This window comes from Perca fluviatilis, chromosome 4, assembly GCF_010015445.1.
Source record: "Perca fluviatilis chromosome 4, GENO_Pfluv_1.0, whole genome shotgun sequence".
NCBI classification, from domain to species: Eukaryota; Metazoa; Chordata; class Actinopteri; order Perciformes; family Percidae; genus Perca; species Perca fluviatilis.
The window spans coordinates 21,194,382-21,212,192 of NC_053115.1; the positions used below are offsets into that span (position 1 = coordinate 21,194,382).

Genomic DNA, 17,811 nt, shown 5'->3' on the forward strand with positions numbered 1-17,811 from the left:
TATTTCCAAATGTATATAGTGCCATCTGCTGGCTCAGCACAGGTAGTTCATCCCACCCCTCCTACATTAAGAAGCACAAGACTGTTCACAAGACTGGTCTGAATGTTCCTGGAAAATGGCTTGTTAAGACTTTTACAATATTCTGCTCAGAACAAGACTTGATGATCTACTACCCCCATATTTAAATATATGAAATCAGCTGTAAGGTCAATTGCGACAACAGCAACAGATCAGTCAAACAACATCTGGAAGGTTATTCTTGCATTATTTTATGGTTCTGCAAGGCTTTGTAAGAAATAATATATATATATATATATATATATATATATATATATATATTTTATTGGTGATTTAATACTGTGACAATGGCATTTCAGTCAAATGGCGAGAAGTTACAACAATCACTAATTTCGTCAAGATTGTCCTGTGATTACAAAGTCATGGATGCCTTTGTAGTTGCACTGATTGTTTTTTAAGCTGGAGGAAACAGGTTCATCTACCTGCCCTGCTGATATATCCTTGAGCAAGAACACAGAACAAACAGAGCTGCCATTGACCTTACACTGAACTCTCTGGAGGGAGGCCAGTAAAAAGGGAAGTTCCCCATTTAGCTAAATTAAGCAGTACATTATATCTTTGTTGTAGTCAAATAAAAGATCCGATGACTTCATTGGGAGCAGGTCAATTTTATATTGCCCAAAATCACAAGTTTGGCTCAAAGTATTTCGCAAACTATATAGCATATGCCACCTTCTATCCTCAGACCCTCAGTGTAGATTATATAAAACATTAAACTAGAAACGACCTCAGAGAGCGCAGACCTCTGCCAAGCCCAATAGTCCAGTCATCTATGATATGCAATTTTGTAAGTGCAACCACTATATGTGTCTGGATATATTTCCAAAACTATTAAAATTATGTCAAAATATGGTTGTGCTTAGCTGAAGCCTCATCAGCTTGACATGTATTATGTATTTCACATATATTTATGAAAACCAGAAAACACAGCAATGAGTTAAATACTCACAGTCATTGTGACTCCTAAATACCAGCAGTCAGGACCACTATTAAACTTATGTTGCATGATGCACAACAAACAAACAAAAAAGCCTCAGACACACACTTTAGCACAGAGACATTTCAAGGAGATAGAATTACCTTGTGTCAGTACAACTCAGTGACATGATTTTAGATATACTGCATACATTAAAAGCCATGTTGCAGCAAAAACCCACAGAGAGAAGCTGTGCACCAATTTAAAACTTTTGACACATAACATTAATTTGGTGTGGCTTTCCACCTGATCTGAATTTTGAATACTCTCCATCATAAACATTAACACAATTGCATTTTTGTCATATTAGGAATAGCCAAAGCACAGCCATTTCTCTAATGTGCAGACACTAAGAAACGGATACACTTTTATCATTAGCGTGGCCTTATAACTTGATGGTTTCCAGCAACAACCAGTAGGTTGGTGTAACATTTTGATCAAGGCAGTCTCTGGAACATGATCCTGATCTTTTCATGACACTTTAAGCTGTATACTGGTCCAGGACTGACATAGAGAGGCAGCTGCAGTCCTCACCTCTAATAAAATTTTTAGCTTAGCAGACACGTTTGAATCATTCTTTTTTTGTAACTTACTTTTTAGTAGTTCCTGTAAAAGGTCTCTTTTCTACGGAAGAGAATTAGAAGAGATTAGGGCCACATGTGAAAAATGTATTTGAGTTCTGAGTTTAAGGTCAGAATTCTGACTTTTCTTTCAGAATTCTGACTTTTCTTTTACATTCAAAATTTGTATTGTTTTTAATTTTTTTTTAAAGTCAGAATTCTCTCTTTAATCTCAGAATTCTGACTTTGTTTTAAGTCTAATTTTTTTTTTTTTAAGTAAAAAAAAAAAAAGTCAGACCTCAATAATTTTTTTCCCATGTGGCCCTGATCCTCTTCCGTACCTTTTCTCATTACAGTCTCAACATGCTAGTTTTTAGCATTACAAGCAGCTACATGTAGCCTATTTGCAATATGAATTAATGGCATACTACAGGGATTTAGTCCATTTATTTTCTGGTACTAAGAAAGATTCAGATTCAGGCTGAGATATCCTGACTTTTTCTTCCAAGAATGGGGCAAACTCCCAAAACATTGAATCCTACATCTTCCATAATGCAACTCAATAGCATCTTTTCCTTAGACCCTCCATGCTTGGTAAGTACCCATATTTTTCAATGGCCCCTAATGTGTAACACGTTTAACCCTAATGACGAATAAACTGATCTTTATGTGTGAAATCAAAAAACTTTGACCTTAAAACAAAAGCGAGACAACAAAATGAATCTTACTTAGTGAATTAGTGGAATGATGGAATCACATCTTTATTAACTTTTATCTGTACAGAAAAAAACAAAAACATAATCAGTCACCAGATCATGCAAAGCAGTATCGCGTTACAAATAAAAACACACAATACAAAACAAACAATATATACTCTACCATAAATATGGAGCCTCCAAAACATCTATCAATCAATATAGTACAAAAAAAATAAACTCCTGAGATGACACATACTTACATACAAATACAATATGCTATAATTTACTTGCAACATAGTACTGGAAATGGATAAGTAGACAGGTTGATATGTGGTTCTTAAGTGTTTTTCTTTTCTTTTTCCACATATGAACTTGAAATGCAGCAGCAACTCAATTAAAAATGACCAGTCAAGGTACTGGGTTAATTCCAGGTTGCCTTAAATTTAGTCCCACCCACAAACAGGGTTAAACACAAAAACCAACAGTTTTACATGGACTATTAATCTGAAAGCCAGCATCTGACTGCAGTAAAAAGCAACCTGGAAAGTCGCGACTGAAAGGAATCTTAAAGGGAATGTAAGAGTAAGGTATTTAACAGATACACAGGTCCTGTATGATCATATTTATATTGATAATGTGACAGCGCTCAACAGGCATGTTGAGGTGTTATTGCACTACTGTCTCAATGTCTTTTCATGAGAATAATCAACACATTACGAGACTGTTGATAGATCTACACAGAGGTGAAACAAGAAATCACCAGTCACAGCTACAGACATTAGTCTTTTTTACCCTTTGAAATGCATTCAGTTTACTTTTTAGCATTGATTTATTCAGCCTGGTATGCAATAGGGCCAATCCCAATGCTCCCAAAACTACAACAGTTGCAATCAGTCAATCTTGCCCTCAATAGTTTACTTAATTAAACACTTGAAGTAAATGAAAACATTTCGAGTTGTAATCGACCCAGGTCTGCACAGCTAACAAATGTAGCTGTGAATTGAAAACATGTTCACAATAAGGCTACAACATCTAGAGAGAGAGAGAGAGAGAGAGAGAGAGAGAAAGAGAGCGAAGAGAAAGGCAAAACTCAACACTGATAGAGCTCCCTTCTCCAAAAGTCTTACTGAGCCACTTGGAGGAGCCATGCATAACAATTGAACACAGATGAACATACACGTATTTCCAACTCCCTCACACGACAATGAACTTCAAGGCTTGTTGACAAAAAAAGGGAAAGCAATGACGAGCCCAGTAGTCAGTAGCCAAGGACCAGAGACACATTGGCTGGATTTACACAGCAACAAATCCTTAATGACAAAATGTCACTTACTGACTAAAATTGATTCACTGTGGGTCAAACCAATAAATATCAAATATCAGATTTGTTTTTTTAAATACTGTATGTATGAATCCAGCCACTGGATGAAAGAGTTATGTCACTGACAAAAACTAATTGAATGACGTTTGTATTAATATACTGTATATATATGTATATATATGTGTATGTATAAATATATATACTGTATGTACATTCTATCTGTAGTCTTTAAATATTCTACTTTTTTATATACTTCAGAAAGAGTTCCTTAAAGTGTACTCTGGGAAAAATAAATATTTTGTTATTCTATTCTGTTCTACTATATCAATGACATAACTCCTTCAGTCCATTTATTCTGGCACAGCATCCTTCACTGAATGTCCTACCCAGCAGGCCTCACTGTTACTCACACAGAGAAGCTGAAAGTGGAGGAGGGGAGTGACCGGGACGGAGGGAATACAGTACAGTTAACACACATTGTTTAATCTCAGACTGGTTCACATTTAATGTCAATCAAGTCATCACTGGCCAACGGCAAAAGGGGTGGTGGGCAGAATCGATAAATGGCTGTCTACGGTTCGGCTATGTCTAGTCAGAGAAAAGGCTGGCGAAGGACTTTCGGAGGTTGCGAATGGTCTCTGCCTTCACCTCGTCTTGGCCGTCACCTCCAGTGCTTGAGACCCCGCGGAAGAAAGAGGAGTCGCTGAAGGCGCTGAAGGCATTGGTCAGGGACTGGGACTTACTGGGAAGGCAGGAGGAAGGAAAAAGAGAGGGGACAGAGCAAGTGAGTGAGGAAAGAGGGAAGTGGGAAATGAAGGGATGCAGGAGGATGATTATGTGAATGTGAATAGAGTAAGTTAGGCAGTAAGGATGGAAGACAAACAGGGAAATGTGTAAGAGGGTCAAAAAGTCACAAACACAATATTTATACATATAATTGTATTGTACATTGTATTTGTAGATTGTTTATACACAGCTTATACATGCTAAATAGGGAGGGTTAAAATAAAGTGTTAATTTAATAATTTCAGCATGTTACCACTTGGACTGACACAATAAAAGACACTTTCAAATTGTATTGATAATTTTAGTGTTGCAAATGATTGGAATTACATATATTGTTGTTCTACAGAAGAATGGATTTAGATATTTGATTATGTATCCTAAACACAAAGTATGGCCCACTGTAATGCATTTCTTTGCATTAGCAACAGTGTGTTGATAAGACGACCCTTACTTCAGCAGAGGATGGGCCTTTTGCTGGGATCCTGGCTGTTCTTCCACAGGGGCTTCTGCCTCAGCGGGGGCCGCGGCAGCTTCAGCTGGGTCAGGCTCGGGGTTTTGGGAAGGAGAGGCCGGTTTGGCCTGGGGCTTTGCCTTAGCTGGAGACTGGACATTAGGCGGGGACTGGCTGGCTCTGGCTGGGGACTGAACCTGTACTGGGGCAGGGGTTGAGGCAGTATCTGAGGCCTGAGTGGGTGCTGGGGCTTGGGCAGCGGGCTGGGGTTTAGGTGAAGTCTTGGGTGGCGGCGGGGTTTGCGGCTTTGGCTGGAGCTGCGGCTTTGAATTCCTGCGTAATGGAGGGATGGGCTTTGCAGGTGGTGCGGGTTTGGGGGGCAGCTCTTTTGGTTTGCCAGGAGCTGGAGATGGGGAGCCCTGAGGCTTGGGCTTGGGCTGCTCTGTGGTAGGAGCTGAGGCTGAGGCCGGGGCTGGGGCCTCCACGGCTGCTGCTGCTGCTGCTGCTTTGGTTGGGGGAGAGCCTGGAGCTGCTGCAGCTGCTGCTGCTGCTGGAACTGGGGATGATGGTGAAGCTTTGGCTGGGGTTGGGATGGAAGCAGAATCTGGGGCTGACTTTGCGAGGGATGGGGCTCTCGTCATTGGGGGAGGCCTTGGCACTGGAGGCTTTGTGACGGAGGTGGCCCTCTGGACTGGGCTCTTCTGTGCCTGAGATGGTTTCTGTGCTGGACCTGGGCCTGATTTCTGGGCCTGGTTGGTCTTTGGTAACGGCTCAGATGCTCTCTTAGCTGACTCGGATGATGTCTCCACACTCTGTGATTTCACTGGTGCACCTAAAAGATTAAAATATAATTATATTAGATTATAGTTATATGGCTATATGACACATACAGGCAGCAAACAAAAAAAGCAAAAAGGGGGAGGAGTAAAGGAAATAAATAAGCATAATTATTTCTTAGATCTAGGATGTGTTGTTTTAGTGCAGCAGTTAGAAAACCAGGCGCCTGTAACACACCAAAGCAGAATATGATACAGATAATGAGCTTGAGTCTAGACATGCCCATTGACATAATGACCTCTCACACATTCATAGAAACCCTAACCAACTCATATGTCAAGAACAGTTTGGGGCATGTTGGGACTGCATTTACCAGCAGGGGGCGGCAGATCAACGGTTAAGAGAAGGTGCGGTGACTAGTCTGTCATGCCAAGTGTTGGTTGCTTTTATGCACAACAACTTATGTGACCGTTTGGAGGTAGTGCGGTGAAAAAGAGGGAGGAAAGGAAAGAGTCGGAGATGAGAATGAAATAAAGTGAACAACAAAAGGGAAGATGACACAACCAAGAAAGGATACTGGCATCAAACAACTCAGTGAGCCAAACATGCAGCAAAGCAACCTATCATGCAGCACAAAAGAAACAAATGATTATGCATGCTGAGTAGGAAGTGACTGGGCAGGGATGAGTTTCCAATGGCAGATAATTCACTTTCCAGGATGCAAGATTAAAGCTGGGAAGGTAAATTATATGCTAAAACGTCTATAAAAAGCTTTCTTAGAAGATAGCTTGGAAAATGTATATTCATTTGGGTTTACTGTATACATTTAGATTTAGAGTTTAATGACATATACATGATTACATGATATGACCACAACAAAACCTTCATGAAAATTCATCCCAGACATTCTCAGAGTCATTTCTGTAAGGCAGCTACAGTAAATGGCTACAAGTCTTACGTTTTACGAGTTTGTCAAAGCATCCCAATGGTGGCTTGGGACTCACAACGCATAAAAACCAAAGAAAATACCATTTGTACAAACATAATTTGTAAAGGATGACATAATAACAATTTGCTTGCATACAAACCTTAAATTACTCATTCTTTTGAATTATATTTGCTTATTTATAGACTTTATAATCATACAATATATGTGTTGAGTGCTGTTAGATTGGATTTGGTCACATTTGGATTTGGACTTCTTTATTTAAAGAGGCACATTTCTTAATATCAATCAGTAAGATTGAGACAGAGGAGAAGAGACCAAATATTTGTAGCCAGATTGTGAAGATCAAATTTCAGTAAATCAGGGATCTGGATCCAAGCAAATTAGGAAATGAACATGCAGACAAAGAAAAATATGCTTATTTTCTTTAAAACTCTTCATTTATCACATAAGCAGGTTTAATTATTGCCAAGAAAGAAAAATATGTATTGTGTACCATATAAAGCCAACTTGTCTTGTCTCAGGTATTATAACACAGAACAATGGAGGTTAATTTACAACCAAAGACAACTCTGAGCAGTTAGACACATAACATTCTAGTCTTTGAAAGGGGGCTTTGTTGCTTGACAGAAGGAAACATCTATCTGGTGTATACCATAAACTGATTTGCACCATAACAATGTTTGGTGCAAATCAGACATTTAAAAGTAAAAACAAAAAAAAAAAAAGACCAAAAAAGGCAAGCATTAATAACTAAGACAGAAACTGAGCTGACCAGAACGTGCACAGTGATTATGAGCAGTTTAAAAAGTGACCTTCCTTTCCATATAAGAGTGAACACAAAATACACAGAGCATGTGTGCATAAATATGCTTGTCTGCCACTGTGCAATCATGTTCACAGTGTTGGATTATTATTTTTGAACAGCAATGTCGTTAATGTAAAATTCAAACGAATGAATCCAATTTGCACATCTTAACATCCCCACACTGTTGGCACGTTCATCTCTAACAATTTCTGTAAAAGCTAAACAGCTGCCATTCCTAAAACAACCAGCACAAACATATTAGGCACGACATGAAAAACCGGCATTTGCCACATCCACGCAAAAAGAGAAAAAAGGAATTAAAGATAATGAACAAACATGCAAACTTGTGCACATTAACAGTACAATAATAATGGCTTTGCTAATTTACCATGTTATATGCTGTTTTACCACTGCTTTTAGCAGGCACATTCAGTTTTAACACATCGGCCCTGAGCACAAACATCACCCCACTAACACACACTATGGCTGCAATTAAACTGAACAGGCTGCCTAAATGCACTGTACTGTACATTTGCTTCTTAATCCAAGACATGAGTTAAACAAAGACAAGGCCGTAGCTCAAACAGACAGCAGTATTTTTCTTTTCTTGGACACTGTTACCTTCAAGGAACAGCGAGAAGGATGCAGATAAAATACAAACTGCTCTTACTCTTAAAGGAATATGACATTTTGGGACATACACATGCATTTTCTTGCCAAGAATTACAGATGAGAAGATTGATACCACTCTCTCATCTGTATGGTAAATACAGCACAGTTAGCTTAGCTTAGCACAAAGACTGGAAACAGGGGGGAAAGAAGCTAGCCTGCCTTTGTCAACAGTAACAAAATCCACCTACCAACCCCTCTAATTAAAAGGTTATATCTAGTGAAATCTTGGATACTGGATACATAATTTCAGAAAAACCTCTAAAGAGGTCTGAGAGTGAACTGTCCCATAACTGATTCAGAGAGTGTTTCCTAGACATGCTTTGGCCCTACAGTGGCAGCACTTGTATTAGATTGTAGAACAGTGTTCAGACAACCTTGAGGATGAGGGGGCTGAACCGACGTCCTGCTTGGATCTGCAAGTCCTTCCTTAAGGGCAGCACTCTGAGAGAGAGAGTGAGGGGGCGGGAGAAAGACAGAAAGAAAAAGAAGAAAGGCAAACATGGTTAAGCGGGTTCTGGTAAAGAATCAGCAGTGAACTGTGAAGGGCTACAATGAAGTGATTTTCCTGCAGACCTTGTAATGTCTTGGATTTCTGAACCTGCCTCTCCTAATGCTCACAATAAGCAAACATTGTATGAACATGGGTCATTGTAGCTATTTATTTTTGGTCATCCATCACAAATGCACTGGTTTCATTTCATACAGCCTCTACCTGTTGGGGCTGCACAGTAGTTGGCTTCTGGCCTTGAGGGGAGCGAGCAGGTGAGCGGGAAGCGCTAGACGACCTGGTGGCCAGTGCTTGGCTCATCTTAGCCAGAACCACTTCTGAGATGAGCTGGCGGTCCTCCGCCTGGTGATCACCAATCAGCTGCATAGATGAACCCACAACCTGGACAAAGGAGGCCACAGACAATGTATCAGAAAATGTGTGATCAGGACAGACAAAGGTTAGACGCCACTGTGGTCAACACTTAATGTGTGGTAATAGCTCTCTGGTGTGCTTATAGGATTGTAACGTCTTCTCCCAGACAGACCATTTGTGTAGAATTAGTTTAGATGTGATGTTTTATGGTCAGAATGGTTCTGGTTTATATGTTTCAACTTTTTATGGATACTGTCAGAAAGGTTTTGTTTTAAAATGTATAATATGATTAACTCTGTATGGTAATATCATTTGGCATATTACATTTTTGTCATCATCTTTATTTTCAGTAACCCAAATGCTTTATCACTGTCTACTGCTAAATACGACAGAAGATAATATGATGTCAACATCCATGTAAATGGATATCCACTCAACAATTTTACATCTGCATCATTATGAAAACCAAAACACTTTTCCAGTGGAGATGACCCATGGGGAGACATGTTTTCCACTTAAATATCTAATCTACGGTACTTTCCACCAAACCAGCAAGCAAAACCTTATTTATATAGCTCATTCCATTCCAGGTGGAAGCACAACGTGTGAGCTACCACGGAGGTTGCAGTGACAAACACTATGTGGATAGTGTAAAGATGAAACATTAGACATAAGTAAACACAATTAAAACATACATAATATATGAGTTAAAACCATTGAGTAGAAATAGAAATGTAATAATAAAGATTAGCAACAGACCCGTAAGAATTAAACAACTGAATATTTAATTCTGACAGTCAGCCTACTTCAAAGTGTAAGTGGGATGTTTAAATCATTGCTTGGATACCGCAGTGGCCGGGTGTGGGTGTGATTGTGGCTCCTGTATCATCAGCCTCAGACTGTCTCACTAGGATTTGTAATCATAATTGTCTAAACATGCCTCACTTTCCCACTAAATGTCTTCCTTGAGTTTCTGGTTCCTGCCAGTCTTCTGATCTCCTCAGCTACCTGTCTCACCTGTTTACTCTGTATAAACATGTCTGCTGTCCTGCCTCAGTTTTGACTGCCATCCCATGACCAACTGTGAGCTTGTTTATTGACTTTCAAACGTAGCAAAGTGTCTTTAACCATATGTGCAGTATCACTGTCTACATTTGGGTCCAGCTCCTCCTTGCAAGCTGCCAGAATTTTGGCAAAATTTGACCCAGCTGACCCAGCTTTTTCCATGGATGAGGGGGCTGAGTTGACCCACACCATTGAGTGGCTCTGTACTTACTGCCAAAATGCATCGAGATAGAAGCAGCTCTCTCTATAGCACTCAATCTTGTGTCCTACAAACCCTGGCTTGTCAAGTTACTCTCTAAGCTGAAATCTTGGCCACTCAAACACAATCCTTTGGCCAAATTAGTCCCTGCTGCAAATCCCGAGTCACTAAATTCAGTTCAGGAATTCAGGAAATTCAGTTTCTGCTCAGTTACTTCCAGAGCTTCCCTTTTGACCAACTTACTGCTAACTACCTTATAGGCTAGCCTTCTACCTGCTTTGTGGCCTTTTAGCCCTCTGCCTTTGTCCCCTATGGATAGCTCTCTGCTTGTCCTTCTCTCAGAATCTGCAGTCTTGTCCCCTGTCCCCTCCAGTCGGCCAGGAATCAACTTTCTTTCAAGTACTGAGTCCCTGTTCCTCTATCAGAGTCTCTGTTTCTTATTTTTTCTTCTTCTGAGTCGGATCCTTTCTCTATGTCTGAGCCTTAACCTGAACCTGTCTTGTTGTCTAAGCCGGTGTATCACTTTAAGCCTGAACCTGACTCTATAGCCCCTTTCACACATGCACAAACCTGAAATTATCTAGACATTACCCAGCGGAGCTGCACCCAAATGTCCAAATCAGTTGGGCTGGACAGAACATTAAACAGAATGGGCGTGCTGATGACGTTTCTATCATCCTAGTCTAAGCATAGACGTGAAACTCTGTCTGAGCCTGATCTTGTCTCTGTATGTGAACCTTAACCTGTCTGTCTACATTTTTTAGCTGTCATTGCATACCAGCTCCATGTTACCACCTTGTGCAATGAGCTAACCCTAACCCTATGACCTGCCTCTTCAGATTTAACTCTACCAGCTGTGTCACAGTGCGTTTGGGTCCTGCTTTTTGTTGCCTCAGGCTGGACCTATAATAGTTGGGTAGAACATACCCTACTAAGCAGTATTTAGCAATTTTCCATACTGAGATGTAACCACTTGACTTTTAAGCAATTACAGCAAAGCACATTCCTACATTAATGTGCTATTCAGAACCATTGTGGTCATGACTATACACCATGAAACCAATATGCTGAAAAATTACTGAAAAGAAACAGAGATAGACAAGGGGGGGGGGGGATTGTAGCTGAATAGAACAAATACTGAGATATGTGAGCCATAGAGAATAGCCATACTTACCCTTCCACATCACCATATGTTAGTTATCATACTCATAATGTGTATTCAGGTTAGGTTGAATTGGTTTATTTCCAGCCAGACAATCTAAGGCCCCAGCGGTGTTAATTAGGCCAGACATGCTTAATTTAAGACTCAAAGACCTTATTAGTATTCCTATAAAACACCAATCCCACAAGCTGATGTCAACATGGTGACATTTTTCAAAGAAAAGGTAGGAATCAGTAAATACAGTGATGCAGTGATAATAGGGAAGCTGTAAAATAAGACTTTAATTGTGTGACTTGTTTGATTTAGTGCCTTGTCAACTGTTTGGGCGATCTAAAGATCACTTTTGAGTTAACATCCATCCCTTCCTCCCTTCTGTTTGTGTTTTTCTCTCACCTCAGTAATGTAGTCATTACCATCCTTGCCACAGATGGCTTTGACAGCACAGATATCCAGCCCTCCGAAGATCTCTGAGCAGGTATCAACCCACATCTTATACCTGTCACAGAGAGAAGCTGGATTAGGTCTACAAAGTCATGATCTGTTTACAGGGAAATTGAAATCATATACAGACCCTTTCCAAAAAATTAGAATATCATGGAAAAGTTTATTTATTTCCATAATTCCATTCAAAACGTTAAACTTCCATAGATTATAGATTCAGGGCCCACAACTTAAACGATTTCAAGTATTTAGTTGTTTATTTGAACATAATTTGGGCTTTCAGCTCATAAAACCCACGAAAACAGGATTTCAAAAAATTTGAATACTGTGAAGAAATCACCATGTACTTCTCAGTTTTTGCAGAAAAAAAAGAAATTAGGATCACATCAAATCAATCAAAATATGGTACTTTCAAAAGATACGTCAATCTTCAATACTTGGTAGGGAATCCCTTTGCCTTAATCACTGCCTCGATGCACCATGGCATTGAGGCAATCAGCCTGTGGCACTGCCTGGGAGTTATGGAAGCCCAGATTTCCTTGATGCTTGCTGTCAGCTCTTCTTTGTTTTTGGGTCTGGTGCCCCTCATTTTCCTCTGGATAATACCACATAGATTCTCAATGGGGTTTAGGTCCGGCGAGCACTGTGATGGCATGGGCATCAAACCAGGTTTTGGTGCTTCTGGCGGTAAGGGGAGGGGCCAGGTCCTGCTGGAAGATGAAATCTGCATCTCCATAGAGATCCTCAGCAGAAGGAATCATGAAGTCCTCTAAAACTTTCTGGTAGACTGATGCGGTGACCTTGGATTCAAGAAAGCAGAGTTTACCAACACCTGCACTGGACATTGCACCCCAAATCATGACTGACTGTGGATATTTCACACTGGACGTCAAGCAGCTTGGGTTCTGTTCCTCACCCGTCTTCCTCTAAACCCTTGGACCTTGATTCCCGAATGAAAGGCACACTTTACTTTCATCGGAAAAGAGGACCTTGGACCACTGGCCAACAGTCCAGTCCTCCTTCTCCCTGGCCCAGTTGAGACGCTTGCTACGTTGGCTCAGGCTCAGAAGCGGTTTGACCCGAGGAACACGACAGTTGTAGCCCATCTCCCATATGAGTAGTGTGTGACACTCAGGGCTAGATTTACTAACACTAGCGCAGTTTGCGCTGCGTCCGTTTATGCGAGTTCGGTAATAGCGCACGCTATGCTTCCACAGTTTGCGTAGTATTTATCAACCCTGACACCCATCAGGCAATCAGCGTCTTTCTCCGCCCACTATACCGTAAATTGCGCTGTAGCAAAGCGGTACTGGTGCTATGATATGGCTGAGTGCAGACTGCGATATTCCCACTGCTGATGCTATGACTGTTTGAAATGATCCTGATGCCAATATTTGTAATGTAGCGAGGAGTTTAACAACTGCTGGAATGGGATGTGAACGCTGAGTGGGAGATTCAATTTCATCTTTGATTTCTTCCAGTAACTCTAATATTGCATGGCTGCTTGATCTGTAACGCTAAATGATGTTGTGTTCACTGACAAAGTGTGATTCTTCTGTTAAAAATATTTTCAGCCTCGCCTATGTCTTCGTCTTGCTCAAATTACTGTTGCCATTTCACCAGCGGCACAAAGGTCTACGAGGAAACTCGATTGCGGCTGGTTTAAAGAGGCGGAGAATTTCCCCCGCAGAATAGAGACGCGCTCTTATTGACAGTCTTTGTAAATACCACGGAATATATAATTAGGTGCACTTTGCGCTTATCCTCCCACCTTTTTGGGTGGAACTCCCACTTTCCCCACGACCCTCCCACGAACGCATATTGAAAGCGCAACTTGTCTCTTCTCGCTCATGTGGCAGACAATCTGCGATTTTACCCAAGTGCGCCCTGTTTGTAAATAGCCCGCATCGGTTACGTCCGTCTTTGCGACCAATTAGCGCCTGGAAACAGGCGCAAACGGCTTGATAAATCTAGCCCTCAGTTTAAAACATTCATGCCCTGTAAAATTTGGGCTGATTTCTTCATAGTATTCTAATTTTTTGAAATCCTGTTTTCGTGGGTTTTGTGAGCTGGAATCCCAAATTATGTACAAATAAACAACTAAATACTTGAAATAATTTAAGTTGTGGGCCCTGAATCTATAATCTATGGAAGTTTAACGTTTTTAATGGAATTATGGAAATAAATAAACTTTTCCATGATATTCTAATTTTTTGGAAAGGGTCTGTAGGGTACCACTACTATATGTAACATACTGTAACTGTTTTGCTGAATTGGAATGTTTGAAGTTGAAGTGGGTCAAGAAGTGTTGCAGGTATTTCACATTTTTTGTGTAAAAAACTATGAAAACAGAACTTGTCCTATCGTACACCGTCTTGCTAATCTTAGTAAAGCAAAGAGTAGTGTTCTTGCACACTGCTTTATCAATATCATTGAATTATGTATCACTTCAGCACAGTAAGTCAGAGCAAATGTTTGTATTTATCCTGACAGTAAACCTGTTACAGAACCTCTCTAGCTCTAGGCTGGGTCGGCTGCAGGCTGGGTCTATTGACTTGCTGTCTGAGAAAACTGAACACAATCAAACTAGGGCAAAACAGACACATCAATACTGACCAAAAGGACCATGTAACTGTACTGGGGCAGGAATTCTCCTTTTCAACAGAGTCACATTCACCAAACCATTTTAAGATTTTAAGCCTTAAGATTTGTAAGGTTTAAAGTATTTGTACTATACTCTGTTACCAGCTGTCACAGATTAAAGAAGCCTTTTCAGATGTAAATGTTTTTTGGTCTCGCATTATGGCAGTAAGAAAATGGAATGAATGACAACATTTACTTTAAATGAGAAAAAGTGGAGAATATCTCATTCTGTTGGGTCTTGTGTTAGTGGCAGTGTAAGGCTTAGATAGTTCAAATATTAGCAAATTGAGCTAAACATTGTTTGATGAATCAGATTGCATGGAAAAGGAAAACAAGTATGTTGATATGGTTTTATATACTGTACTTCAGGTTAGTATTTAGTGTAAGCTTTGCCAGTTAGCCAGCATGTATTATTAATTATTAATATGTTTTTAATTACACCTTTGCTTTTCCTGCTGTGAAAGGTCAAGAATACTGCTCAAAGCAGCTCAAAGAATGGGCTGTGTGAGCACATTGTGACTAACACTGACATGTGCGACACAAGGGTAGCCTGAGCATCACTAATGTGGAAGCGGTGCTCACTTGTCAGTCATGGCTACTTGTTCCAACATGGCAGATCCGGTGTTGCTCTTCCAATTACCAGAGATGGATGTTCGCCTAGAAAACAGGGGGAAATTGTGCGTTAAATCATTACAGACACCAACCTTTACTTTTAGAAATTGTAAATACAGGCAAGATAGATTTAGACAACCCTGTAGCAGGAGGGGTGTGGTAGTTGATGCACAGGTTTACACACAACAAATAGCTAAAGAACTGGACTATAATACACTGCATCTTTTTCATTCAGTTAAGCACTCAACTCCCTGATATTCTTCAAACTATTTGTTTATAACAATTTTCTTGTATCAAAATGTAAAAAATGATAAAACACATTGTTTTTCTCTAAGTAGTGTCTGGGTCGCTAGACACACTAGGTATGTAAGAGTGTTACATTTTTTGTTCGCGGATCCTGGATGCAAGTGATAGCGTGTATGTAGTGTTTTCCTGTTTGGCCTCAAGACGTCGCTGTAGCTCACTGTTACTATAAATAAATACAGACAAAACTCATGATAATGAATTAGTTTTTGTGCCATTTATAAATCAGAAAATTTAAAAGCAGAACTGGAGCATGAGAAGGATGAAGCTGGCTCAGACGACATGAGCTCTGAATGGGGAATCCTGGATTAGATCCAAATAGCGGTCCCAAGAGAAATTAGAACAGATGAGGTAAACTTACATAGCCACTTTAACTGCCTCAACATTACTACTATAAACATGCAAGTAGAAGTCCTGGCCTAATGTCCAATTTAGGATGCCAGAAGATCTTTCCTGAAAACAGCTTTGAAGTCAGCTGTTGTGGCCATGGCTGGGGAAAAGGAAAGAGGTGCCACGACTTCCAAAAGCTGAAGGATGCTAAAAGTCTTGGGTTTTTCCAGAACCAGAACTGCCCTTCAGCTGAGGAACTCCAACAAAAACACTGGAGATGCCAAATCTGTTCATCCATGCACAACTTCAAAAAAGTGGAGAGTTGCGTGTTGCAATGAAGCAAGTAACTGTGATTTGTGATTATTGTGCTGACTAATTTGGGTTTGGTAGGTGCCAAAGGATGACGTCTATGAGAAGTTGTAGTAGCCGTTCAAAATTAAATGTAACAGGCTACACCTAAATATATAATTGAATAACAAAAACATCGAGAAATGATTGAATAGATTTCATAAATGGCAACAATGTATTTTTGTGTGTCTGTTATTTTAAATAACGGTAAATGTTTCCAAGCAATGTGATTTAAATATATGACTTAATCTGCATTATATAAATGCCGGGTCGCTAAAGAACAAAGGTATGTAGGAATGTTTGAAAAACAAAAAAACACCCACACATTAAAGGGTTAAATGAGGACTTTACATTCCACTTTGCTAAGGTTATGCTTTTTTATGTACTGTAGCTCACTGTTCCCCTTTCTACTGATGCACATCTCCTGTGCCCAAAATACAATGTGTTACACCAAATGTGCATATTGTACAGTATACACATACATGTATGCTTTGTAGTCAGCGCCAATTTTCTGGACCCGGATGTCGTACTTGGCGTCTATAAATGGCTCTGTGGTGCAGTATGTCTGAGTGATGGCCACCACACTTGCAATGTCCTGGAAGTCACTCACATTGTCCACTTTGACCTACAGAGAGATAACACATGAAGGAACACCATGTACTTAAAGTAAGGCTGGGCTATATCTAATAAGATAAAAAGGTTGATACCACTCTTAGGTCTGTATGTTAAATATTCCCACACATGCCCAAGGAACATTCTGTAGGATCCTGGGATTATAAAGATGATCCTAATGAGAGTGGTATCAATCTTCTTGTCTGACTCTTGGCAAGAAAGAAGTGCTTCTCAAATGTCAAACAGTAAGTTGCATTTCTAGTGTTGATAGTGTCTTAAATACGGTCATATATCATCAATAATGCAGACTTAATTAAAGATCTGGGTCAATATGGAGTATGGAGGTGAAATGATGATGTGATGCTCTCTGCAGTAGCCACAGTCAATGTCCTAGAGGTGACATGGTCCACTTTAAACCAAAAGCAATGTGATGGAACTATTATGTACAGTATTTATTATAAAGAACTGTGTCTTTTTTAAACTACCACAGAGAAACAGACTAAAGCTACTAAATCTAAAGTGCAATACAGGTGCGCAAGAGATGAGATGGTAGGATAATGGAAGGCAAAAAAGTAGAGGCTTATAAGAGGCCCAGTTAGACAAAGCGAGAGGACAGTCACACAGTATCAGATTGAGCAGTCCAGGGGAAGGATGTGAGGTGGATCGATGAGGAGTGGCGGAGAGAGGATAAACACTTCACTCTGATTTCACCCAGAAAATATTATATCAATACCAGCACAAGAGGAGAAAATAAGGACTGAGGGAGAATAAAAAAGGATGTGCTGCAGTAATGAAAAGAAGAAAGCATAAAGAAAGACATAAAGAGGAAAAAGGAGGATGAATATTAAGTGGTAGTGTATGTCAGAGAAAGCATTACACAGTAAAAATGATGTGGTTCCAGACGTGATGGTGCTTAGTACAAACCATTCATACTATTTCTAGGCACACAGAGGGATTTTAAAGCACTTCCCAATGGCACTTTGTTAAATGATGCAACAGTGTAATGGGTGGGCTTCAGTTCAACATTTTTTCCACTTTACTAAACATGAATTTACTTCCAATCAAACGAGACGAAACTGTTTGATGCCTGTATCACAGCTGTTGCTTAAATGTTAGTTAATTTCAAAACGTCCATGTACTTAGATGATTACTCACTTTAGC

The 17,811-nt window shown here is 40.0% G+C and overlaps 1 protein-coding gene across 1 annotated transcript in view; it reads right to left on the reverse strand.

Moving 5' to 3' along the window:
* Positions 1-2,336: 2,336 nt before the first annotated feature.
* Positions 2,337-17,811, reverse strand: part of syn2b (synapsin IIb) — a 78,829-nt gene continuing 63,354 nt past the window's right edge. The window contains exons 7-13 of the mRNA XM_039797788.1: positions 16,521-16,663; positions 15,028-15,102; positions 11,755-11,857; positions 8,786-8,962; positions 8,448-8,514; positions 4,871-5,702; positions 2,337-4,375 (exon numbers count right to left, since the gene is read on the reverse strand). Coding sequence (XP_039653722.1) covers positions 4,222-4,375; positions 4,871-5,702; positions 8,448-8,514; positions 8,786-8,962; positions 11,755-11,857; positions 15,028-15,102; positions 16,521-16,663 — 1,551 coding nt within the window. The 3' untranslated portion in view covers positions 2,337-4,221. The remainder of the gene's footprint in view (positions 4,376-4,870; positions 5,703-8,447; positions 8,515-8,785; positions 8,963-11,754; positions 11,858-15,027; positions 15,103-16,520; positions 16,664-17,811) is intronic.